The sequence below is a fragment of the Bombina bombina genome, chromosome 6 (assembly GCF_027579735.1).
Source record: "Bombina bombina isolate aBomBom1 chromosome 6, aBomBom1.pri, whole genome shotgun sequence".
NCBI classification, from domain to species: Eukaryota; Metazoa; Chordata; class Amphibia; order Anura; family Bombinatoridae; genus Bombina; species Bombina bombina.
In genome coordinates, this window is record NC_069504.1 from 734,062,937 (window position 1) to 734,089,664 (window position 26,728).

General features: G+C 39.5%; 1 protein-coding gene across 1 annotated transcript in view; it reads right to left on the reverse strand.

The window, feature by feature from the left end:
- The window catches only part of NUDT18 (nudix hydrolase 18), a 90,859-nt gene that overhangs the window by 49,601 nt on the left and 14,530 nt on the right, over positions 1-26,728 (reverse strand). Inside the window, exon 2 of the mRNA XM_053717956.1 lies at positions 23,478-23,646. Within this exon, the coding sequence (XP_053573931.1) occupies positions 23,478-23,633 (156 nt within the window). The 5' untranslated portion in view covers positions 23,634-23,646. The remainder of the gene's footprint in view (positions 1-23,477; positions 23,647-26,728) is intronic.

Consider the following 26,728-nt stretch of genomic DNA (forward strand, 5'->3'; position numbering starts at 1 on the left):
AAGGTTACTTCATAATCTGGACGTGGTTTGGGCTTTGAAGTTTTATCTTCAGGCCATGAAGGAGTTCAGACAGACTTCAATCCTTATTTGTTGTGTATTCAGGGAAGTGCAGGGGGCAAAGGGCCTCTGCCACTTCTCTATCCTTTTGGTTGAGGAGTATGATCCGTCTGGCAAATGAGACAGCGGGACACAAGCCTCCTCAGAGGATTACGGCTCACTCAACTAGAGCTGTGGCCCCTTCTTGGGCCTTTAAGAATGAGGCCTCTATGGAGAAGATTTGTAAGGTGGCCACTTGATCTTCCTTACATTCTTTTGTAAAAATTTTATAAATTTGATGTTTTCGCTTCGGCGGAAGCTGCTATTGGGAGAAAGGTTCTCCAGGCTGTGGTGCCCTCAGTTTAGGGTCCGCCTCCTTTTTCCCTCCTGTTTTTTTTGTTCCCACAAGTAATGAATGAAGCAGTGGACTCTCCTCCCATTAAGATGGAAAAACATAATTTATGCTTACCTGATAAATTCCTTTCTTCTGTTGTGTGATCAGTCCACGGGTCATCATTACTTCTGGGATATTATCTGCTCCCCTACAGGAAGTGCAAGAGGATTCACCCAGCAGAGTTGCTATATAGCTCCTCCCCTCTACGTCACCTCCAGTCATTCGACCAAAGACCAACGAGAAAGGAGAAGCCAAGGGTGTAGTGGTGACTGGATTATAATTTAAAAAATATTTACCTGCCTTAAAAAACAGGGCGGGCCGTGGACTGATCACACAACAGAAGAAAGGAATTTATCAGGTAAGCATAAATTATGTTTTCTTCTGTTATGTGTGATCAGTCCACGGGTCATCATTACTTCTGGGATACCAATACCAAAGCAAAAGTACACGGATGACGGGAGGGATAGGCAGGCTCATTATACAGAAGGAACCACTGCCTGAAGAACCTTTCTCCCAAAAATAGCCTCCGAAGAAGCAAAAGTGTCAAATTTGTAAAATTTGGAAAAAGTATGAAGCGAAGACCAAGTTGCAGCCTTGCAAATCTGTTCAACAGAGGCCTCATTCTTAAAGGCCCAAGTGTAAGCCACAGCTCTAGTAGAATGAGCTGTAATTCTTTCAGGAGGCTGCTGTCCAGCAGTCTCATAGGTTAAACGAATTATGCTACGAAGCCAGAAGGAGAGAGAGGTAGCCGAAGCCTTATGACCTCTCCTCTGACCAGAGTACACGACAAACAGGGAAGACGTTTGTCGAAAATCCTTAGTTGCCTGCAAGTAGAACTTGAGGGCACGAACTACATCCAGATTGTGTAGAAGACGTTCCTTCTTTGAAGAAGGATTTGGACACAAGGATGGAACAACAATTTCTTGATTGATATTCCTGTTAGTGACTACCTTAGGTAAGAACCCAGGTTTAGTACGCAGAACTACCTTGTCTGAGTGAAAGATCAGATAAGGAGAATCACAATGTAAGGCTGATAATTCAGAGACTCTTCGAGCCGAGGAAATAGCCATTAAAAATAGAACTTTCCAAGATAACAATTTTATATCAATGGAATGAAGGGGTTCGAACGGAACACCCTGTAAAACGTTAAGAACTAAGTTTAAACTCCAAGGCGGAGCAACAGTTTTAAACACAGGCTTGATCCTAGCTAAAGCCTGACAAAATGCCTGGACGTCTGGATTTTCTGACAGACGCTTGTGTAACAAGATGGACAGAGCTGAGATCTGTCCCTTTAATGAGCTAGCCGATAAACCCTTTTCTAAACCTTCTTGTAGAAAGGACAATATCCTAGGAATCCTAACCTTACTCCAGGAGTAATCTTTGGATTCAAACCAGTATAGGTATTTACGCCATATTTTATGGTAAATCTTTCTGGTAACAGGCTTCCTAGCCTGTATCAGGGTATCAATAACCGACTCAGAAAAACCACGTTTTGATAAAATCAAGCGTTCAATTTCCAAGCAGTCAGCTTCAGAGAAGTTAGATTTTGATGTTTGAATGGACCCTGTATCAGAAGGTCCTGTCTTAGAGGTAGAGACCAAGGCGGACAGGATGACATGTCCACTAGATCTGCATACCAAGTCCTGCGTGGCCATGCAGGTGCTATTAGAATCACTGATGCTCTCTCCTGTTTGATTTTGGCAATCAATCGAGGAAGCAGCGGGAAGGGTGGAAACACATAAGCCATCCTGAAGTTCCAAGGTGCTGTCAAAGCATCTATCAGAACCGCTCCCGGATCCCTGGATCTGGATCCGTAGCGAGGAAGTTTGGCGTTCTGGCGAGACGCCATGAGATCTATATCTGGTTTGCCCCAACGTCGAAGTATTTGGGCAAAGACCTCCGGATGAAGTTCCCACTCCCCCGGATGAAAAGTCTGGCGACTCAAGAAATCCGCCTCCCAGTTCTCTACTCCCGGGATGTGGATTGCTGACAGGTGGCAAGAGTGAGACTCTGCCCAGCGAAATATCTTTGATACTTCCATCATTGCTAGGGAGCTTCTTGTCCCTCCCTGATGGTTGATGTAAGCTACAGTCGTGATGTTGTCCGACTGAAACCTGATGAACCCCCGAGTTTTTAACTGGGGCCAAGCTAGAAGGGCATTGAGAACTGCTCTCAATTCCAGAATGTTTATTGGCAGGAGACTTTCCTCCTGACTCCATTGTCCCTGAGCCTTCAGAGAATTCCAGACAGCGCCCCAACCTAGTAGGCTGGCGTCTGTTGTTACAATTGTCCAGTCCGGCCTGCTGAATGGCATCCCCCTGGACAGATGTGGCCGAGAAAGCCACCATAGAAGAGAGTTTCTGGTCTCTTGATCCAGATTCAGAGTGGGGGACAAATCTGAGTAATCCCCATTCCACTGACTCAGCATGCACAATTGCAGCGGTCTGAGATGTAGGCGTGCAAAGGGTACTATGTCCATTGCTGCTACCATTAAGCCGATCACCTCCATGCATTGAGCTACTGACGGGAGTTGAATGGAATGAAGGACACGGCATGCATTTAGAAGCTTTGTTAATCTGTCTTCTGTCAGATAAATCTTCATTTCTACAGAATCTATAAGAGTCCCCAAGAATGGAACTCTTGAGAGAGGAAAGAGAGAACTCTTCTTTTCGTTCACTTTCCATCCATGCGACCTTAGAAATGCCAGAACTAACTCTGTATGAGACTTGGCAGTTTGAAAGCTTGAAGCTTGTATCAGAATGTCGTCTAGGTACGGAGCTACCGAAATTCCTCGCGGTCTTAGTACCGCCAGAAGGGCACCCAGAACCTTTGTGAAGATTCTTGGAGCCGTAGCCAATCCGAATGGAAGGGCTACAAACTGGTAATGCCTGTTTAAGAAGGCAAACCTTAGATACCGGTAATGATCTTTGTGAATCGGTATGTGAAGGTAAGCATCCTTTAAATCCACTGTGGTCATGTACTGACCCTCTTGGATCATGGGTAAGATTGTCCGAATAGTTTCCATTTTGAACGATGGAACTCTTAGGAATTTGTTTAGGATCTTTAAATCCAAGATTGGCCTGAAAGTTCCCTCTTTTTTGGGAACCACAAACAGGTTTGAGTAAAACCCTTGTCCTTGTTCCGACCGCGGAACCGGATGGATCACTCCCATTAATAATAGATCTTGTACACAGCGTAGAAACGCGTCTTTCTTTATTTGGTTTGTTGACAACCTTGACAGATGAAATCTCCCTCTTGGGGGAGAGAATTTGAAGTCTAGAAGGTATCCCTGAGATATGATCTCTAGCGCCCAGGGATCCTGGACATCTCTTGCCCAAGCCTGGGCGAAGAGAGAGAGTCTGCCCCCCACTAGATCCGGTCCCGGATCGGGGGCCCTCGGTTCATGCTGTCTTAGGGGCAGCAGCAGGTTTCCTGGCCTGCTTGCCCTTATTCCAGGACTGGTTAGGTTTCCAGCCTTGTCTGTAACGAGCAACAGCTCCTTCCTGTTTTGGTGCAGTGGAAGTTGATGCTGTTCCTGTTTTGAAATTCCGAAAGGGACGAAAATTAGACTGTCTAGCCTTAGCTTTGGCTTTGTCTTGAGGTAGAGCGTGGCCCTTACCTCCTGTAATGTCAGCAATAATTTCTTTCAAACCGGGCCCAAATAAAGTTTGCCCCTTGAAAGGTATATTAAGTAATTTGGACTTAGAAGTTACATCAGCCGACCAGGATTTTAGCCACAGCGCCCTACGTGCCTGAATGGCGAATCCTGAATTCTTAGCCGTAAGTTTGGTTAAATGTACTACGGCCTCCGAAATGAATGAATTAGCTAGTTTAAGGACTCTAAGCCTGTCCGTAATGTCGTCCAGCGTAGCTGAACTAAGGTTCTCTTCCAGAGACTCAATCCAAAATGCTGCCGCAGCCGTAATCGGCGCGATGCATGCAAGGGGTTGCAATATAAAACCTTGTTGAACAAACATTTTCTTAAGGTAACCCTCTAATTTTTTATCCATAGGATCTGAAAAAGCACAGCTATCCTCCACCGGGATAGTGGTACGCTTAGCTAAAGTAGAAACTGCTCCCTCCACCTTAGGGACCGTTTGCCATAAGTCCCGTGTGGTGGCGTCTATTGGAAACATCTTTCTAAATATTGGAGGGGGTGAGAACGGCACACCGGGTCTATCCCACTCCTTAGTAACAATTTCAGTTAATCTCTTAGGTATAGGAAAAACGTCAGTACTCGCCGGTACCGCAAAGTATTTATCCAACCTACACATTTTCTCTGGTATTGCAACAGTGTTACAATCGTTAAGAGCTGCTAAGACCTCCCCTAGTAATACACGGAGGTTTTCCAATTTAAATTTAAAATTTGAAATATCTGAATCCAATCTGCTTGGATCAGAACCGTCACCTACAGAATGAAGCTCTCCGTCCTCATGCTCTGCAAGCTGTGACGCAGTATCAGACATGGCCCTAGAATTATCAGCGCACTCTGTTCTCACCCCAGAGTGATCACGCTTGCCTCTTAGTTCTGGTAATTTAGCCAAAACTTCAGTCATAACAGTAGCCATATCTTGTAATGTTATCTGTAATGGCTGCCCAGATGTACTAGGCGCCATAATATCACGCACCTCCCGGGCGGGAGATGCAGGTACTGACACGTGAGGCGAGTTAGTCGGCATAACTCTCCCCTCGCTGTTTGGTGAAATTTGTTCAATTTGTACAGATTGGCTTTTATTTAAAGTAGCATCAATACAGTTAGTACATAAATTTCTATTGGGCTCCACCTTGGCATTGGAACAAATGACACAGGTATCTTCCTCTGAATCAGACATGTTTAACACACTAGCAATAAACATGCAACTCGGTTACAATCTTATTTAACAAAAACGTACTGTGCCTCAAGAAGCACTAAACGATTAAATGACAGTTGAAATAATGAACTGAAAAACAGTTATAGCATCACTCTTTACAAACAACACAACTTTTTAGCAAAGGTTTGTTCCCATTAGTAAAATAACACTAATTAAATTTTAAACATAAAAATTACAGAGCAACGTTTTAAATCACAGTCACTATATAAGTCTCACAGCTCTGCTGAGAGAATCTACCTCCCTTCAAAGAAGTTTGAAGACCCCTGAGTTCTGTTAGAGATGAACCGGATCATGCAGAAAATACAAGAGTAACTGACTGGAAATTTTTGATGCGTAGCAAAGAGCGCCAAAAACGGCCCCTCCCTCTCACACACAGCAGTGAGAGAGAAACGAAACTGTCATAATTAAAACAAGCAAACTGCCAAGTGGAAAAATAATGCCCAAATATTTATTCACTCAGTACCTCATTAATGCAAACGATTCTACATTCCAGCAAAAACGTTTAACATGAAAAATACCTAATAAAAGGTTTAATGTACTTTTACAGAGTAATTCCGGTGAAATACCATCCCCAGAATACTAAAGTGTAGAGTATACATACATGTTCATTATAACGGTATGGCAGGATTTTTTCATCAATTCCATTCAGAAAATAAAAACTGCTACATACCTCAATGCAGATTCAACTGCCCGCTGTCCCCTGATCTGAAGTTTTTACCTCCCTCAGATGGCCGAGAAACAGCAATATGATCTTAACTACTCCGGTTAAAATCATAAGAAAAACTCTGGTAGATTCTTCTTCAAACTCTGCCAGAGAGGTAATAACACGCTCCGGTGCTATTGTAAAATAACAAACTTTTGATTGAAGTTCTAAAAACTAAGTATAATCACCATAGTCCTCTCACACCTCCTATCTAGTCTTTGGGTGCAAGAGAATGACTGGAGGTGACGTAGAGGGGAGGAGCTATATAGCAACTCTGCTGGGTGAATCCTCTTGCACTTCCTGTAGGGGAGCAGATAATATCCCAGAAGTAATGATGACCCGTGGACTGATCACACATAACAGAAGAAACATAAATTATGCTTACCTGATCATTTCATTTCCATCTGTGGGAGGAGAGTCCACTGTCCCCGCACATTTCTCCGGTGGGCGGACCTAAATTTAATTTTATTCTTCTGGCACCATTTATAACCTTATATTTCTCCTACTGTTCCTTGTTCCCTTGCAGAATGACTGGGGGATGAGGGGAGTGGGGGAGGTATTTAAGCCTTTGGCTGGGGTGTCTTTGCCTCCTCCTGGTGGCCTCGTTCTTAATTCCCACAAGTAATAAATTAAGCAGTGGACTTTCCTCCCAAAGATGGAAATGAAATTATCAGGTAAGCATAATTTATGTTTTTATTTTATAGAGAGGAAAAAAAAAGACAAAAAGTAAAAAATATAGCAATAAAAACACAATAGGTTACAACAGCAAGCTGTACATAAGCTAATCACATCAATAAAGGGTGTTAATCTCACGTAAATTAGACATGGATTGATCCACAGCTAGTGTCATAATGCACATTAGGATTCAGTCTTAAAGTGACACTGAACCCAATTTATTTCTTTCGTGATTCGGATAGAGCATGACATTTTAAGCAACTTTCTAATTTACTCCTATTATAAAATTGTCTTTATTCTCTTGGTATCTTTATTTGAAATGCAAGAATGTAAGTTTAGATGCTGGCCCATTTTTGGTAAACAACCTGGGTTGTCCTTGCTGATTGGTGGATAAATTCATCCACCAATAAAAAAAGTTCTGAACCAAAAAAAAAAAAGCTTAGATGCCTTCTTTTTCAAATAAAGATAGCAAGAGAATGAAGAAAAAATTATAATAGGCGTAAATTAGAAAGTTGCTTAAAACTGCATGCTCTATCTGAATCATGAAAGAAAAAAATTGGGTTCAGTGTCCCTTTAAAGAAGCTATAACTAGGTACCTATTTGTAGACCAAAAAACATTAAACAGAAGATAAAATATATACAGTACTGTCATTCATCCTATATCTGTAATTATATAAATCTATTTTATACATAATAGATATATTAAGAGTATATGGAAAGATTATGGATTAGCATATGAGGAGGTCCAGTCAGATCCTAATTTTATGTTTAATAATCTGAAATGATGGGACCAATGTTTTCCAGTGTTCTGTAAGAAACCAGTAGTGCATTGCTGCTCTTTCAACAAATAATACCAAGAGAATGAAGCAAATTTGATAAATAGCAAAATGATTAGACCAGTGAGCGCAGGGTGATATCACCAAGCTCCTGCGTGTAGAAGCAGAAGATTCATTGATCCATCACACTGTGGACACAAGCGGAGCAAGCCTTGTTATCACGACCTATTGATTGCCACTCTTCAGCTCATTTGGGCTCAAATCCGACTGTACAAACATTATTGTTTGGGGAGAGTATCCACAGCTGTTTGCACCTCTCCACTGGTGATCCGGCTTCCCAAACGACCCACAGCTGACGCAAGCTACACCTGTCATCACCAATCCATAGGTTTCCCGGGTGAGACCTCCAGCGTACTGACTGCTGGTTCTGAATGTCAGTCTGCCTGCACGCACCTTGTTGATTCAAGGTGCCACTCCACTTGTGAGTATATTTCTTACACTTTATCTCTCAGTTGATGTAAACTGATTCACACTATGTTGGCGCCCGTTGTTGCTTTTATATCCTCACAGATTCATTGATCCATCACACCGTGGACACAAGCGGAGCAAGCCTTGTTATCACGACCTATTGATTGCCACTATATCCTTTACTTTGAAGTGGACTGTTTTTTGTTTGTTTTCACTTACCCCCTTTTTTAGGGCTTGGACTATTCAAGTTTATTGGACACTGGGAGTTTCACCCACATATATATATATATATATATATAGTCAAATTGTACACCTGTTTTGTTATATGCTTATGTTATTTTAAAGCAATATTTTATCTTGCCTTGAACACATTATAGTGTTTAGAATTACCACACACTGAGATAAGTTGCTAATTCGTTTTTCAACCAATTTCTTACCTTTGTTTGCACAACATCCACTCTTTATCCAAGCAGACACACCACGATTCTTACACTTATACTCTTTTCTTCAGTAGCGCGTCCCCTCAGTTTTTTCTTTTATATAAATCACATTATTATTACTAAGCTCCTGAACAAACCTATGAGTCCCTCATATAGGTAATAGTGAAACAAAAAGAGAAAAAAATGCAGGAGCGCTACAGCTAAAGGTGATTTAATACAAAGGATTAGATAACCAGTGGTAAACAAAGAGAGCACAAATCAGGGTAAGAGAGGGTATTTCATAAAAATCAGCGATTATAGTTGAAGTGTAAATTAAAAAACAGAAGCTGACTAATTATATAAAAGTAACAATATATTTATTAGTGAACATCTGCATTGGGTTATATTACTATAAAAATGGACGTCTCCGTAATAAGAAAAACTAGGTTGCCACCATATAAAAATTTACTTGCACAATCGGGTCCGTGATGATACTTCTTAAATTGTTATAACAAGTCCCAAATCACAAAGGGATAGTCCAAACAAAAGTTGGTTTGCTAGCAAACAAAGGCTTACCCCGGTCTGTGTATATTCGGTATCCTCCGTGAGTGGATTACAGCCGTTTACGGGATGACGTCACCTATATGGGCGCTGTCCAAAGTAAGCCTCCGGATTGGTTCAGAATACAGAACAGCTAGTAACGGTAATCGTTGAATCCTCCAGCTGTAATATGTCAAATTTCCCAGCGAGTGGTATCTGCTCTTAGTGCCAAACAGAATACAGCAAATATAGAGCACTTGGTAAACGGGTTCTCCAATAATTTGTCAGAGGATCGGCAGTCCCAAAGTTTAATAGCAGAGATGTTAAAATCGGCTAACCGTGTAAGCAATTCTCACACTCCTCGATTCTGAATGTTGTAGCTCCAGCTACACACAGATTACAGTCAATAACAGTTGCAACACATAAACGCGTTTTTCCCTCTTCAGGGCTTTTTCAAGATTGATCTTGGCCAAGTGACTAAAATGAGTGCGCACTTTATTCTTGAGTGCAGTCAAACCTGAAAATGTTGTAAAGGTAATAAACAACTCTGTGAACGACACAACATCTGGGCACAGATGGTCAGTATGTTGTTCTTATTCTTGAGTGCAGTCAAACCTGAAAATGTTGTAAAGGTAATAAACAACTCCGTGAACGACACAACATCTGGGCACAGATGGTCAGTATGTTGTTCTTTTTTTTTTAAATATTAACATCTACGAGTTTTATTTCTATATAATTTATGATGCAGCCAGAGCCCGGGCACTTGTCATTCATTTACAAAATGTCTGATACTAGATTTTTCCAAAAAATAAATAAAAAATACAAGTAGCCTTCATTCTGGCAGTTTAGTCTATTGGTCACATAATTCCCTGGAGGAAACTGGCTACTGCCACCATCATACAGCACAGCTGGCAAGGTAGAGATGCTGCTAGTAGCCATTCCAACCACTGACCACAGCTCCTTCCTTACAACAGCCTTCTTTCCGGATTGTGGTGTGGTAGGCACCAACAGATTAAGGTTCTAGACCTTAATATGGGCGGAGATAACCAAGGTGCCCAAATATTAAATCATTGAATGCAAGAAAGTCTGCTCTAAACTAGCAGAGCAATATGTTAGCCATTAGACTTTTATGCCAGATATATATGCCCACAGAACCCTGACCAGACACAATTTACCAAAGGCCAACTCTAGGCCAGCTATATGCCCACAGAACCCTGACCAGACACAATGTACCTAAGGCCAACTCTAGGCCAGCTATATGCCCACAGAACCCTGATCAGACACAATGTTCCCAAGGCTAACTCTAGGCCAGCTAGACTCTAGACCAAGGCTAACTCTAGACCTTAATATGGGCGGAGATAACCAAGGTGCCCAAATATTAAATCATTGAATGCAAGAAAGTCTGCTCTAAACTAGCAGAGCAATATGTTAGCCATTAGACTTTTATGCCAGATATATATGCCCACAGAACCCTGACCAGACACAATGTGGCTTAGGCCAAATCTAGGCCAGCTATATGGCCACAGAACCCTTACTGGACACAATGTACCTAAGGCCAACTCTAGGCCAGCTATATGCCCACAGAACCCTGATCAGACACAATGTTCCCAAGGCTAACTCTAGGCCAGCTATATGCCCACAGAACCCTGATCAGACACAATGTTCCCAAGGCCAACTCTAGGCCAGTTATATGCCCACAGAACCCTGACCAGACTCAATGTACCTAAGGCCAACTCTAGGCCAGCTATATGCCCACAGAACCCTGACCAGACACAATGTACCTAAGACCAACTCTAGGCCAGCTATATGCCCACAGAACCCTGACCAGACACAATGTACCCAAGGCCAACTCTAGGCCAGCTATATGCTCACAGAACCCTGACCAGACTCAATGTACCCAAGGTCAACTCTAGGCCAGCTATATGCCCACAGATCCCTGACCAGACACAATGTGCCTAAGGCCAAATCTAGGCCAGCTATATGGCTACAGAACCCTGACTGGACACAATGTACCTAAGGCCAACTCTAGGACAGGTATATATGCCCACAGAACCCTGATCAAACACAATGTTCCCAAGGCCAACTCTAGGTCAGCTATATGCACACATGAACCCTGACCAGACACAATGTTCCCAAGGCCAAATCTAGGCCCACAGAACCATGACCAGACACAATGTACCTAAAGCCATCTCTTGGCCAGCTATATGCCCACAGACCCTAGATTAGACAAATGACTCCCTGTACCTGCTTAATGCCAGCTCTATGTCCATGGACCTATAAAACAAAATGATGGCCTTGCACCATTTGTATGCATGCCATATATATGCAAACAGACAACAGTCCAGACACATGCCCTATGCCCTTTTCTGTTATCTGTAGGATCCAAAAAAACTTAGAGACATTCATATTCATTGTCTTGGCTATTCTATCAAACATATTTTTCCTTTCAATGTGTCCAAAGTGGCAAAAAAAGTCCAATACAAACAAAAATATGAAACCATAAATGTAAGCTGGTGGATTGTCCATTCTTGATTTCAACCTATCAATAAACGAAGGTGCCTATTTTGCAAGGGCTTAAGACTCACTCTACAAGAGCAACTGAAGTAAATATTTCTTTTGAGGAAAGCAGGTGTTGACTTTGCCTCATGCATTCAGAAGCAAGCACTAATTTGGCAGCTGGTTCTGCATTGTGTTTTAGCTTCAAAATAAAACATGATTTACTTAAACTTAGTTTTCTATTTTCTCTGCTTAATCTTATATTTTGTGGTTTTGTAGCTCTTTATTGGTGAGTACTACAGGGGTGGGCCAGTGTTAAAGGAAATTAAAGGGACATTAAGCACTAAATAAATACTAGATAGAATGATGCATTCAAATAAGATTTGTCTGAGAATAACATGCAGATGTATATGAGTTCATTAGCTGTTTAAATATTGACAAAATAAGTGTAAAGTTTTAGTGTCTATAAAACAAACAATGGGAGCTGCCATGTTGTTACTTAGGTTACTTTCTCTGCTGTGGCCAATTAGAGACCGTTATAATTAGGTCACTAGAGTGTGTAGCCACTGACTGTGTGGATATAACAGTGTTCTGTACATCCATTTCTAACAGGAACTGAAAACAAAAAATCACACAATTTCAGAATGGAATAACAGAAAAAGGGGACAAAATAAATAAGGAAAGTATATTGCATATATATATATATATATATATATATATATATATATATATATATATATATATATATATATATATATATATATATACACAATTTATCATTTTATATTACCATCTCATACGGCTAGATTTAGAGTTTGGCGTTAGCCGTCAAAACCAGTGTTAGAGGCTCCTAACGCTGGTTTTGGGCTACCGCTGGTATTTAGAGTCAGTCAGGAAAGGGTCTAACGCTCACTTTGCAGCCGCGACTTTTCCATACCGCAGATCCCCCTATGCCATTTGCGTATCCTATCTTTTCAATGGGATCTTTCTACCGCTGGTATTTAGAGTCGTGGCTGAAGTGAGCGTTAGAAATCTAACGACAAAACTCCAGCCGCAGAAAAAAGTCAAGAGCTTTCTGGGCTAACGCCGGTTCATAAAGCTCTTAACTACTGTGCTCTAAAGTACACTAACACCCATAAACTACCTATGCACCCCTAAACCGAGGTCCCCCCACATCGCCGCCACTCTATTAAAATTTTTTAACCCCTAATCTGCCAACCGCACACCGCCGCCACCTACGTTATCCCTATGAACCCCTAATCTGCTGCCCCTAACACCGCCGACCCCTATATTATATTTATTAACCCCTAATCTGCCGCACCCAACGTCGCCTCCACCTACCTACAATTATTAACCCCTAATCTGCCGACCGGACCTCACCGCCACTATAATAAATGTATTAACCCCTAATCCGCCTCACTAACCCTATAATAAATAGTATTAACCCCTAATCTGCCCTCCCTAACATCGCCGACACCTAACTTCAAGTATTAACCCCTAATCTGCCGACCGGACCTCACCGCTAGTCTAATAAATTTATTAACCCCTAAAGCTAAGTCTAACCTTAACCCTAACACCCCCTAAGTTAAATATAATTTAAATCTAACGAAATAAATTAACTCTTATTAAATAAATTATTCCTATTTAAAGCTAAATACTTACCTGTAAAATAAACCCTAATATAGCTACAATATAAATTATAATTATATTGTAGCTATTTTAGGATTAATATTTATTTTACAGGCAACTTTGTGATTATTTTAACCAGGTACAATAGCTATTAAATAGTTAAGAACTATTTAATAGCCACCTAGTTAAAATAATTACAAAATTACCAGTAAAATAAATCCTAACCTAAGTTACAATTAAACCTAACACTACACTATCAATAAATTAATTAAATAAAATACCTACAATTATCTACAATTAAACCTAACACTACACTATCAATAAATTAATTAAATACAATACCTACAAATAAATACAATTAAATAAACTAACTAAAGTACAAAAAATAAAAAAGATCTGAACGCTGCTTTTTTGCAGGTGTTAGGTTTTTTTTCAGCTCAAAATGCCCCATTGTTTTCTATGGGGGAATCGTGCACGAGCACGTTTTTTAAGCTGGCCGCGTCCGTTAGCACCGCTGGTATTGAGAGTTGCAGTGGCGGTAAATATGCTATACGCTCCCTTTTTGGAGCCTAACGCAGCGGTATTTAAAAGGTGCGGGAGAAAAAAAGCCAGCGTTAGCTACGCGGGTCGTTACCGACAAAACTCTAAATCTAGCCGATAGTGTTTAATGTCCCTTAATGGCACTCCTCACTTACACTTGCTTAAATGATTTAGTTCACTACATTTCCCATAAATGTTTTATCAAGCAGTGACCTTATATCACCTTTAAAAGTGGGTGGGATTAACTTCTGTCCATACCCTTCCTTTAAAAGGGGACACCTATTATTATGGGTAGTGAGTTATGAAAAGTTAGTTAACTTACTTTCGGTTAGATTACGAGTTTTGCGATATAAGCGGCTCGGTGCTAACTTGCAAGTTATTTCCACGCTCACCTCCCTATAGCGCTGCTATTACAGGTTTTCATAAACCCGGCGTTAGCAAGCAATATGTGAGAATAGAGCAAAATTGAGCTCCATACCGCACTCCAATACCAGCGCTGCTTTGAGCTGGTTTTACGTACTCGTGCACGATTTCCCCATAGACATCAATGAGGAGAGCCGGCTAAAAAAAAGCCTAACACTTGCAATAAAGGAGCGTAAAGCTCCGTAATGTAGCCCCATTGAATCCTATGGGAAAACAAAATTTATGTTTACACCTAACACCCTAACATAAACCCCGAGTCTAAACACCCCTAATCTGCTGCCACCGACATCGCCAACACCTACATTATACTTATTAACCCCTAATATGCCGCCCCACCTACATTACACTTATTAACCCCTAATCTGCCGTCCCCAATGTCGCCACCACCTACCTACACTTATTAACCCATAATCTGCCGCCCTCAACGTCGCCGCAACTATACTAAAGTTATAAACCCCAAACCTAACCCTAAGTCTAGCCCTAACACCCACTAACTTTAATATAATTAAAATAAATCTAAATAAAAATTACTATCATTAACTAAATAATTCCTATTTAAAACTAAATACTTACCTATAAAATAAACCCTAAGCTAGCTACAATATAACCAATAGTTACATTGTAGCTATCTTAGGTTTTATTTTTATGTCACAGGCAAGTTTGTATTTATTTTAACTAGGTAGAATAGTTACTAAATAGTTATTAACTATTTACTAACTATCTTTAACTGTAAAATAAAACCTAACCTGAGTTACACTAACACCTAACCTTACACTACAATTAAATAAATTACATTAATTAAATACAATTTACTACATTACAAAAAATACAAACACTTAATTACACAAAATAAAAAAGAAATTATCAAATATTTAAACTAATTACACCTAATCTAATAGCCCTATCAAAATAAAAAAGCTCTTTTACCTGTAAAAAAAATTTATACACCCCCCCAACAGTAAAACCCACTACCCACACAACCAACCCCCCAAATAAAATCCTATCTAAAAAAATCTAAGCTCCCCATTGCCCTGAAAAGGGCATTTGTATGGGCATGTCCCTTAGAAGGGCATTTAGCTCTTTTTCCGCCCAAAACCTAAGCTAAAAATAAAACCCACCCAATAAACCCTTAAAAAAAACTAACACTAACCCCCGAAGAACCACTTACAGTTTTTGAAGACCCGACATCCATCCTCAACGAAGAGGCAGAAGTCTTCATCCAAGCGGGCCGAAGTCTTCATCCAGGCGACATCTTGTATCTTCATACATCCGGCGCAGAGCGGCTCCATCTTCAAGACATCTGGCTCGGAGCATCCTCTTCAATAGACGGCTCTTCCAGAATGAAGGTTCCTTTAAGGGACGTCATCCAAGATGGCGTCCCTTTAATTCCGATTGGCTGATAGAATTCTATCAACCACTCGGAATTAAAGGGTAAAAAATCCTATTGGCTGATGGGGTTTGGGCGGAAAAAGAGCTAAATGCCCTTTTAAGGGCAATACCCATACAAATGCCCTTTTCAGGCCAATGAGGAGCTTAGGTTTTTTTAGATAGGATTTTATTTGGGGGGTTGGTTGTGTGGGTGGTGGTGGTGATTTCTTTGGGGCAATGCCCCGCAAAAGGCCCTTGGTAGTTTATTGTAGGTTAGGGTTTTTTTTTCTATTTTGGGGGGCTTTTTTATTTTGATAGGGCTATTAGATTAGGTGTAATTAGTTTAAATATTTGATAATGTCTTTTTTATTTTGTTTAATTTAGTGGGGTTTTTTTTGTAATTTAGTTAATTGTATTTAATTAATGTAATTTATTTAATTGTAGTGTAAGGTTAGGTGTTAGTGTAACTTAGGTTAGGTTTTATTTTACAGGTAAATTTGTATTCATTTTAACTAGATAGTAAATAGTAATAACTATTTAGTAACTATTCTACCTAGTTAAAATAAATACAAACTTGCCTGTAAAATAAAAATAAAACCTAAGATAGATACAATGTAACTATTAGTTATATTGTAGCTAGCTTAGGGTTTATTTTACAGGTAATTATTTAGTTTTAAATAGGAATTATTTAGTTAATGATAGTAATTTTTATTTAGATTTATTTTAATTATATTAAAGTTAGGGGTGTTAGGGCTAGACTTAGGTGTAAAAAGGCCCAGCACTAGTACCCAGGCAAATAGGTGCAAGCTGTAGGGACCCTGCACTAGTCCCTTGTAGAATCCAAAGAAGCAGAAAAACAGCAGCACCTTGTAAATGCAAAAATTCTTCCTTTATTGGTTTAACATCATGGCAGACAAGAGATACAACGTTTCGGTCATACACTGACCTTAATCATGTTCTAAATAACATCATAACTGCTCACACTTTATACCCTTACTTAGAGGGGAGGGGCTCAATTACCTGGTTCAGGTGTAATCAAGTACATTTCTAACCTACATACTCCCTCTAGTGGTTGTTAGCAGAGAGATCATTCTTCTTTAACCCTCAAAAGACCTGTAAATACATACAACCTAAGTTAAAAACAATATATAGCATATTTATATATTTGAATTAAAAATACTTGAAACTAGCAAAAAATGTAAAATTCCCAGAATCACATATATTGTCTAGTGTAAGTACAAAACCCACATGGTACCTATTTATGGTTCAAGGAGAGACATGTATGTTAAAGGGTTATCCCCCAATCTATTTCTTTATTCATCCCTATAGGGGCCAAAGATTGTAGGGTATATATCCAAAATGTTTCCCTACTTTTCAGCATTTTAACCCTATCACCCCCTCGCCTAGGTCTTTTAATATGTTCAATGATTTGAAACCTAAGTTGCGAGATTGAGTGACCAGCCTGAAGAAAATGACCTGACACCGGGGCATCAAGGTTTTTTGTACGAATATTGGATTTGTGTTCATTTATGCGATCCCTGGCCCTGCGTGTTGACTCCCCTATATAGATTTTAGAGCAGGGGCATTTAATCAGATAGATAATAAAATCTGTATTGCATGTGTAGTATCCTGAGATATTATATCTCTTTCCTGTTAGGGGGTGTAGAAACATCTCACCTTTGATCATGCTGTTGCAGTTGCAGCATCCTAAACAAGGATAGCAACCCATCCGGGGACTACTAATATGTGTCTGTCTCAGACCCTTCTCTGGGCCAATGTCAGCTTTGACCAAAGTGTCCCTAATAATTCTACATCTCCTATAGGCTGGCATAGGGGGCTCTTGGAATTCTTTGATATGCTTATTTAAATCCTTTATCATAGGCCAATGTTTCCTGATAATACCATTTATTTTGTTACTAAGTGGGTTAAACTCAGATACAAATACAAGTCTCTCCTTTTTCTGAAATTTCCTATTTACATTATTTCCCTTAGGAATTAGTTCCCTATTAGAAGCCTCAATTTCTTTAATTTGACTATCAATCAGGGATTTTGGAAAACCCCTTTTGAGAAAACATCCGCCCATCTCTTTGAGTCTAGAGGTCACCTTATCCTTATCTGAAATTACAGAAAAAGGAGAGACTTGTATTTGTATCTGAGTTTAACCCACTTAGTAACAAAATAAATGGTATTATCAGGAAACATTGGCCTATGATAAAGGATTTAAATAAGCATATCAAAGAATTCCAAGAGCCCCCTATGCCAGCCTATAGGAGATGTAGAAATATTAGGGACACTTTGGTCAAAGCTGACATTGGCCCAGAGAAGGGTCTGAGACAGACACATATTAGTAGTCCCCGGATGGGTTGCTATCCTTGTTTAGGATGCTGCAACTGCAACAGCATGATCAAAGGTGAGATGTTTCTACACCCCCTAACAGGAAAGAGATATAATATCTCAGGATACTACACATGCAATACAGATTTTATTATCTATCTGATTAAATGCCCCTGCTCTAAAATCTATATAGGGGAGTCAACACGCAGGGCCAGGGATCGCATAAATGAACACAAATCCAATATTCGTACAAAAAACCTTGATGCCCCGGTGTCAGGTCATTTTCTTCAGGCTGGTCACTCAATCTCGCAACTTAGGTTTCAAATCATTGAACATATTAAAAGACCTAGGCGAGGGGGTGATAGGGTTAAAATGCTGAAAAGTAGGGAAACATTTTGGATATATACCCTACAATCTTTGGCCCCTATAGGGATGAATAAAGAAATAGATTGGGGGATAACCCTTTAACATACATGTCTCTCCTTGAACCATAAATAGGTACCATGTGGGTTTTGTACTTACACTAGACAATATATGTGATTCTGGGAATTTTACATTTTTTGCTAGTTTCAAGTATTTTTAATTCAAATATATAAATATGCTATATATTGTTTTTAACTTAGGTTGTATGTATTTACAGGTCTTTTGAGGGTTAAAGAAGAATGATCTCTCTGCTAACAACCACTAGAGGGAGTATGTAGGTTAGAAATGTACTTGATTACACCTGAACCAGGTAATTGAGCCCCTCCCCTCTAAGTAAGGGTATAAAGTGTGAGCAGTTATGATGTTATTTAGAACATGATTAAGGTCAGTGTATGACCGAAACGTTGTATCTCTTGTCTGCCATGATGTTAAACCAATAAAGGAAGAATTTTTGCATTTACAAGGTGCTGCTGTTTTTCTGCTTCTTAGGGTTAGACTTAGGGTTAGGTTTAGGGGTTAATAACTTTAGTATGGTGGCGGCGATGTTAGGGACAGCAGATTAGGGGTAATAACAGTAATGTAGGTTGCGGCGATGTTAGGGTCAGCAGATTAGAGGTTAATAATATTTAACTAGTGTTTACGATGCGGGAGTGCGGCGGTTTAGGGGTTAATATGTTTATTTTTGTGGTGGCGATGTCCAGTGCGGCAGATTAGGGGTTAATAATTTTATTTTAGTGTTTGCAATGCCTCGGTTTAGGGGTTAATAGGTAGTTTATGGGTGTTAGTGTACTTTTTAGCACTTTAGTTATGAGTTTTATGTTACGGCGTTGTAGCATAAAACCCATAACTACTGACTTTCAGTTTATGGTATGGATCTTGACGGTATTGGCTGTACTGCTCACTTTTTGGGCTCCCAGGCAAACTCGTAAAACCGGCGCAAAGGAAGTCCCATTGAAAAAGGACTTTTGGAAAGCTGTGGTAGTTACGTTGCGTTCCAGCCAAAAAAAAAAGTGTGCGGTGCAGCTAAACCTGCAAGACTCGTAATACCAGCGGTAGTGAAAAAGAGCCATAACGCTGCTTTTTCACTCATACCGCAAAACTCGTAATCTAGCCGTTTGTTCTTTAAAGACTACAAATAGATAATCTATATTTTCCCTACAAATATTTTTTATTTGATAAATTACCTTTTTCTAGGACAGAATGTGAAACTGCTACTTTTATCACTTAAAAGCTTCATACTTCCACTGCAGGATGGTTCCTAGACACAATTCTACCCAATGTACCTCCCAGATCTCCTGCACTATACCAATGTAGCAGCTTAGCAACGCAACTAAGTATCAAATGTTGGTATGAAGATTACATAGCAACTACCAGCTTTATAATGAGCTCTTAACAATACTGGTTTCTTCTTCAGCGATCACATTCAAAAATAACATAATTTATGTAAGAACTTACCTGATAAATTAATTTCTTTCATATTGGCAAGAGTCCATGAGCTAGTGACGTATGGGATATACAATCCTACCAGGAGTGGCAAAGTTTCCCAAACCTCAAAATGCCTATAAATACACCCCTCACCACACCCACAATTCAGTTTAATGAATAGCCAAGTAGTGGGGTGAAAAAGAAAGGAGTAAAAAGCATCAAAAAAGGAATTTGGAAATAATTGTGCTTTATACAAAAAAAAATCATAACCACCATAAAAAAGGGTGGGTCTCATGGACTCTTGCCAATATGAAAGAAATGAATTTATCAGATAAGTTCTTACATAAATTATGTTTTCTTTCATGTAATTGGCAAGAGTCCATGAGCTAGTGAAGTATGGGATAGCAATACCCAAGAAGTGGAACTCCACGCAAGAGTCACTAGAGAGGGAGGAATAAAATAATAACAACCAATTCACTAAAAAAAAAAAAAAAAATCCACAACCCAAATATAAGTTTATTCTCATAAATGAAAGGAAAAAAAACTTAAATTATAAGCAGAAGAATCAAACTGAAACAGCTGCCTGAAGAACTTTTCTACCAAAAACTGCTTTTGAAGAAGCAAATACATCAAAATGGTAGAATTTAGTAAATGTATGCAAAGACCAAGTTGATGCTTTGCAAATCTGATCTACTGAAGCTTCATTCTTAAAAGCCCATGAAGTGGAGACTGATCTAGTAGAATGAGCTGTAATTCTCTGAGGCAGGGCCTGACCCGACTCCAAATAAGCGTGATGAGTCAAAAGCTTTAACCACAATGCCAAAGAAACTGCAGAAGTCTTCTGACCTATCCTGGAACCAGAAAGGATAACAAATAGACTAGAAGTCTTCCTGAAATCTTTAGTAGCTTCAACATAATATTTCAGAGCTCTCACCACAACAGAAAGAGCAAAGATTTGTCCCTTCTTGCAGACAAACCGTTATCCAAACTATACTGAAGAAACTGAAAAATTCTAGGAATTCTAAAAGAATGCCAAGAGAATGTATGAGAGAAACACCATGAAATGTAAGTCTTCCAAACTCGGTAATAGATCTTTCTAGACACAGATTTACGAGCCTGCAACATAGTAATAATCAAAAAGTCAGAGAAAGCTCTATGACTAAGCACTAAGCGTTCAATTTCCATACCTTCAAATTTAAAGATTTGAAATACTGCTGGGAAAAAACGAACCTTGAAATAGAAGGTCCGGCCTTAATGGAAGTGGCCAAGGTTGGCAACTGGATATCTAAACAAGATCCGCATACCAAAACCTGTGAGGCCATGCTGGAGCCACCAGCAGCACAAACGATTGCTCCATGATGATTTTGAAGATCACTCTTGGAAGAAAAACTAAAAGGCGGGAAAAATATAAGCAGGTTGATAACACCAAGGAAGTGTCAACACATCCACTGCTTCCGCCTGAAGATCCCTGGACCTGAACAGGTACCTGGGAAGTTCCTTGTTTAGATGAGAAGTCATCAGATCTATTGCTGAAAGACCCCACATCTGAACAACCTGAGAAAACACATCTGGATAGAGGGACTACTCCCCCGGATGTAAAATCTGATGGCTGAAATAATCCACTTCCCAATTGTCTATACCTGGGATATGAACCACAGAAATTAGACAGGAGCTGGAATCCGCCCAAGCAAGTATCCAGGATACTTCTTTCATAGCTTAAGGACTATGAGTCCCATCCTGATGATTGACAAATGCAACAGTTGTGATATTGTCTGTCTGAAAACAAATGAACGGTTCTCTCTTCAACAGAGGCCAAATCTGAAGAGCCCTTATGTTCTGCAGAATATAAAGACTGAGCTAATACCAACAAATCGTCCAAATAAGGAAACACTGCAATATCCAGCTCTCTGATTACAGAGAGTAGGGCACCAAGGACCTTAGAAAATATTCTTAGAGCTGTTGCTAGGCCAAAGGGAAGAGCGACAAATTGGTAAAGCTTGTCTAGAAAAGAGAATCTCAGAAACTGGATATGAACTGGATTAATCAGAATATGAAATATGTACCCTGTAAGTCTATGGTGGACATAAAACGCCCTTACTGAACAAAAGGCAGAATAGTCCTTATAATCACCATTTTGAAAGTTGGTACTCTTACATAATGATTCAAAAAATATTTCAGATCTAGAACTGGCCTGAATGAATTTTCTTTCTTTGGGGCAATGAATAGATTTGAATAAAACCCCAAACCCTGTTCCTGAAACGGAACTGGCGTGATTACCCCTTAAACTCCAGGTCTGAAACACACTTCAGGAAAGCCTGGACCTTTACTGGATTTGCTGGAATGCGCAAGAGAAAATATCTTCTCACAGGAGGTCTTACTCTGAATCCTATTCAGTACCCCTGAGAAATCTTAAACTGCCCCCTACCAGCTGAGCTGGAATGAGGGCCGCACCTACATGCAGACTTAGGGGCTGGCTTTGGTTCCTTAAAAGGCTTGGATTTCATCCAATTTGAAGAAAATTTCCAATCGGAAACAGATTCCTTGGGGGAAGGAATAGGTTTCTGTTCCTTATTTAGTCGAAAGGAACGAAAACGGTTAGAAGCTTTAGATTAACCCTTAAGTCTTATCCTAAGGCAAAAAAACTCCCTTCTCCCAGTGACAGTTGAGATAATCAAATTCAACTGAGAACTAAATAACCTATTACCTTGGAGAGAAAGAGATAGCAATCTGGACTTAGAAGTCATGTCAGTATTCCAAGATTTAAGCCACAAAACTCTTCTAGCTAAAATAGCTAAAGACATAGATTTAACATCAATTTTGATGAAAATAAATGGCATTACAAATAAACTGATTAGCATGTTGAAGCAAGCGAACAATGCTAGACAAATCATAATCAAATTCTTGTTGCGCTAATTTCCAACCAAAAAGTTGATGCAGCTGCAACATCAGCCAAAGAAAATGCAGGCCTGAGAAGATGACCCGAATATAAATAGGCTTTCTTTAGATAATATTCAAGCTTCCTATCTAAAGGATCTTAAAAAAGAAATACTATCTTCCATAGGAATAGTAGTACGCTAAGCAAGAGTAGAGATAGCCCCATCAACTTTGGGGATCTTTTCCCAAAACTCCAATGTAAATGCTGGCAAAGGGTACAATTCTTTTTTTTTTTTTTAAAAACCTTTAAAGAAGGAATAAAAGTACCACCAGGCCTATTGCATTCCTTAGAAATCATAACAGAAATGGCATCAGGAACTGGAAAAACCTCTGGAATAACCACAGGAGGTTTATAAACAGAATTTAAACATTTACTAGTTTTAATAACAAGAGGACTAGTCTCCTCAATATCCAAGCACAAACTTACTTCACCACCTCTATAGGAGGCAAAGTTTGTAAAACTGAATTGTTGGTGTGGTGAGGGGTGTATTTATAGGCATTTTGAGGTTTGGGAAACTTTGCTCCTCCTGGTAGGATTGTATATCCCATACGTCACTAGCTCATGGACTCTTGCCAATTACATGAAAGAAATTTCTGTTGTCTTGCTATAGAATAACATAGCAGCCAAGTCTAAACATTTTTTTGTTTGCTGCAACTGCTTTCCAACTGCCAAACTCCACCTGCCACATTTGGGCTTGCTTCTGCAGAAGAAAAGGGCTAGCCACAGTCATTATGTTAGTACAACATGCATAGTTCTGCAGTTTTTTGCTTACACCAATTAGAAAAAGGTTGTTTTTTCCCCAGAGCTAAATTACATGAAAAGGTGGCGGCATAATCAATAACAAAACTATATGGCAAAGTTGTTTTACTACACATAACTAAACAATTTATATTACAATCTCAAGAGTTTTGCTGTCCCTTTAACAACATCTACTATGGACCCATGTCTATACACTTTACTTCAAAAAAATCGCACCAATACAGACAACCCTTTACTTAATTTGCTGACTGAAGCTCCCTCACCTGTTCATTTAATAATACCCCCATTACGATGTAGCATACACTATATCTCAGTCGTAAGGGCCGTGGTTTTTCAGATGCCACATCGTATGTGTCAGGCACTGGTAGACTACCGCCATCTAAAAGAGTCTTCAACTCTTCTTCCAATGAAGAGGTCATGCCTGGAATACACCTGTGAAGTACAAGAAATATGAACAAATTATGGGCTAGATCACAAGTAGAGCGCTTAATTATCAAACGCCCGCAAACAGGCAAATTTGCCCGTTTATGGGCGCGTGATAAATAACCAGCAAGTGGCTGTTTATTGATACTGCGAGCTTGCGGTAGCAATTAGCACTCAAAAATGAACTAGAGATCAGACCACTGGTTCATTTTTTAAATGTCCCCCAAACTAAAATGAGAAGTCCCTTTTTTAAAAAAAACTGCACTAAGCAGTTTTTTGGGGCTAAAGTGCGCAGGAGGTGTGGGATGTTATGACAAAACGGCACTGAAAAGTGCCTTTATATAGCGGTCTATTGGAAACTGTGTGTTCCCAGTAAATATATTTGTATATGCTTATGTACATATATATTTATGTGTTAATATGTGTATGTATACATAAATATATATATATATATATATGTATATATTCATATATATTTATATTTGCTGCCCATCGCTGCTCTACTTACCCCCTCCGCTGCGAATGTTCTCATGCCATGTCTGACGGCATGAGAAAGAGGCTCCCTTTGGAGCCTATGGAAGCGTGCTCTCATGAGTGAAATGCTTCCATGCAATGCTAACGCAAGGTCGCGTTCGCATTGCACCTCACTTATAATACCAGAGCACATTCGCATGCGCTGGTATTACTAAATTGTAATCTGGCCCTATATGTCTACCAAAATAGTACTTGCACAATTCTTTTGTTACTGATCATCACATCTGATCGATTCCCTAGTTGTCTCCTCGTTCAATTTCTGTCTCAAGATCTAACTCTGCATTAGCCTTCTTTTCACATTTCCTCTTTCTTACAATAATAATTTAAACTACTTCATTACAGGGTTTTTATGAAGCAGACTATTACATTACACACTATTTTGCCTGTATATTACAATCTATCTTGCCGTTATCTCTCATTCTTAGATCCCATTCTGGCCACTTCATTTCCCTAGCTGTCTTATCTCATATACCTAAATCATTTACACTCTATTTCTCTGGTTTATCTGCTGCAATAATACATCTAATATTCCATAAAGCCCAACTTTTAAAATAAACCCCCCCCCCCCCCCCAAAAAAAAGCCTTTTATTCAAGAAAACAGATGCCCTAATTCTAGCATTAACTTTATTTACAAAGCTGACAGCAGGAAAGTGAATCCAGAAATTCTATAAACTTAAAGGGACATTAAAGATTAACAATGTATTTTACAAGCAATAATTTACTATAAATTTGCCAGCTTGACAAAGTAAAGAGTTAATTTCACCCGCATGCCACATATATATACACATATATATATATATATATATATCTCCAGTACAAATAACAGCACTCTCAGGTCTTTCGTTAAAGTGAGAACAGCAAAAGTCTCTTTTTTATTGAAATGTTTTCAAGGAGCTTGTCCCCGTCATCAGCATAACAAACATGTGAAACACAACTTATATTTATGTTAAAATACCAACAATATTAATGACAAAAACCTGTGTACCTCTTAGTGCCCCCGAATAAACCGCCAAACACTCGTGATTGGAACGCACTGTGCGTTCCAGTGGTTTGCAGCCGGAAGTGTCTCATGTCACATGACTTCCGGTCTATGATTTTTTTATACATTCTCCGTGTAAATTATAATTAGTGATTCTCAGATCTTAATCTGATATGTGAGCTATGTGTAATATATTGTTCTTATATCCCTGTGACCTTCTTCAGGTGTTGTAATTAGCCTACTTTTCAACGCTTCTTTTGTATACCTCACACCCTACGTTTTTGCTATAGGCTTATTACGAAAATGTGAATACTTTATCTCTGCAATGGCCAATCTTTTTGTATTCTACTTGGTGTATTTGTGCCTGTATGTGGGTACCTGTTCTGTGTACATTGCTACGGTTCTGTGTGAGCACATATTCCTGCCTTTTTTCTTGGACCATTTGTTTATCTGGGTTGCCTTGGTTACCCTGTAACGCTTTCTGTGAGCATTCTATGTACCTTACACTGTCTGCTCTGCGTTATTTTTTTATTATTAAGGCATACTATGTGCTTCTTTATTGTGTCTATTATCTGTTATAGACCCCTGTCTTAACCGTTCACCACACTACATATTATTTACATTATCGTTCTCCCCACTATTTACATATTTGTCTCTTGCTCCCAGTTACGTCTGTATCCCAAGTTACTCTTAATTGGCCTATTCTGACCATTGATCATGTCTGCCCAGAGATAAACAACTAAAATAACTTGAACATAACATGAATTATTTACATACATGCTCTTAGCATATAATTACACAATCAAATTTTGCTATCTGTATATCATATATGTTAAAAATATCATCTTAGTGCTGGTTATTTATCACCTTCTCTTATATTTTAGTATTTCATGTGTATTTTTCTAAGATTTGCTCTTGTATGGGCTCTCTTGAATTCATCCCTCTAAGGATTCGCTCTTCTTCTAAAGTCCTGTGTATCAGATCTATATTTCTTTGGTTTCCATTCCTATGTTTATTTGTTACTTTGTTCCGTCTTTTCTGGATTTAGATGGTATCCTTGTTTGTAGTTTCTTTTTATTCCAATTGGCTACTGTCTATGTAGGTTTTGGGAGTGGTTATATGATGGTAACTTGCCTGATATGTGTCTTATCCCAAGAGTAGTGGAAGTCACTCTCGTGTCCCCCCTTACTCTGATCATAGGATTGTGATTGGGGCACTACCCCCCTTGGGGTCTGTGTCCTCATCCATCCTTGATACGGTGCACAATATCTTAATGGCGTACCTTTGTTTGTGTCTCCTACCTATATCAGTGCCTTAAAGTCTGGTGCCGAGTTGAGCCCCCCTGGATGTATTGTTCCCAATCTATACATCCATTCTGCCTCTCTTCTGAGCAGGGCTTTATTGCGGTCTCCTCCTCTCCTCTCTCCAGCTGGGGGATATGGTCAATTAGAATGTATCTAATGCTGGATACTTGATGTTGTTTTTGTGTACAGTGTCTGGCTACAGGTTGGTCAGACTCTCCTGTGTCAAGTGCCACACGTATCGCCCGCCTATGGTTGGCCATTCTTTCACGTAATG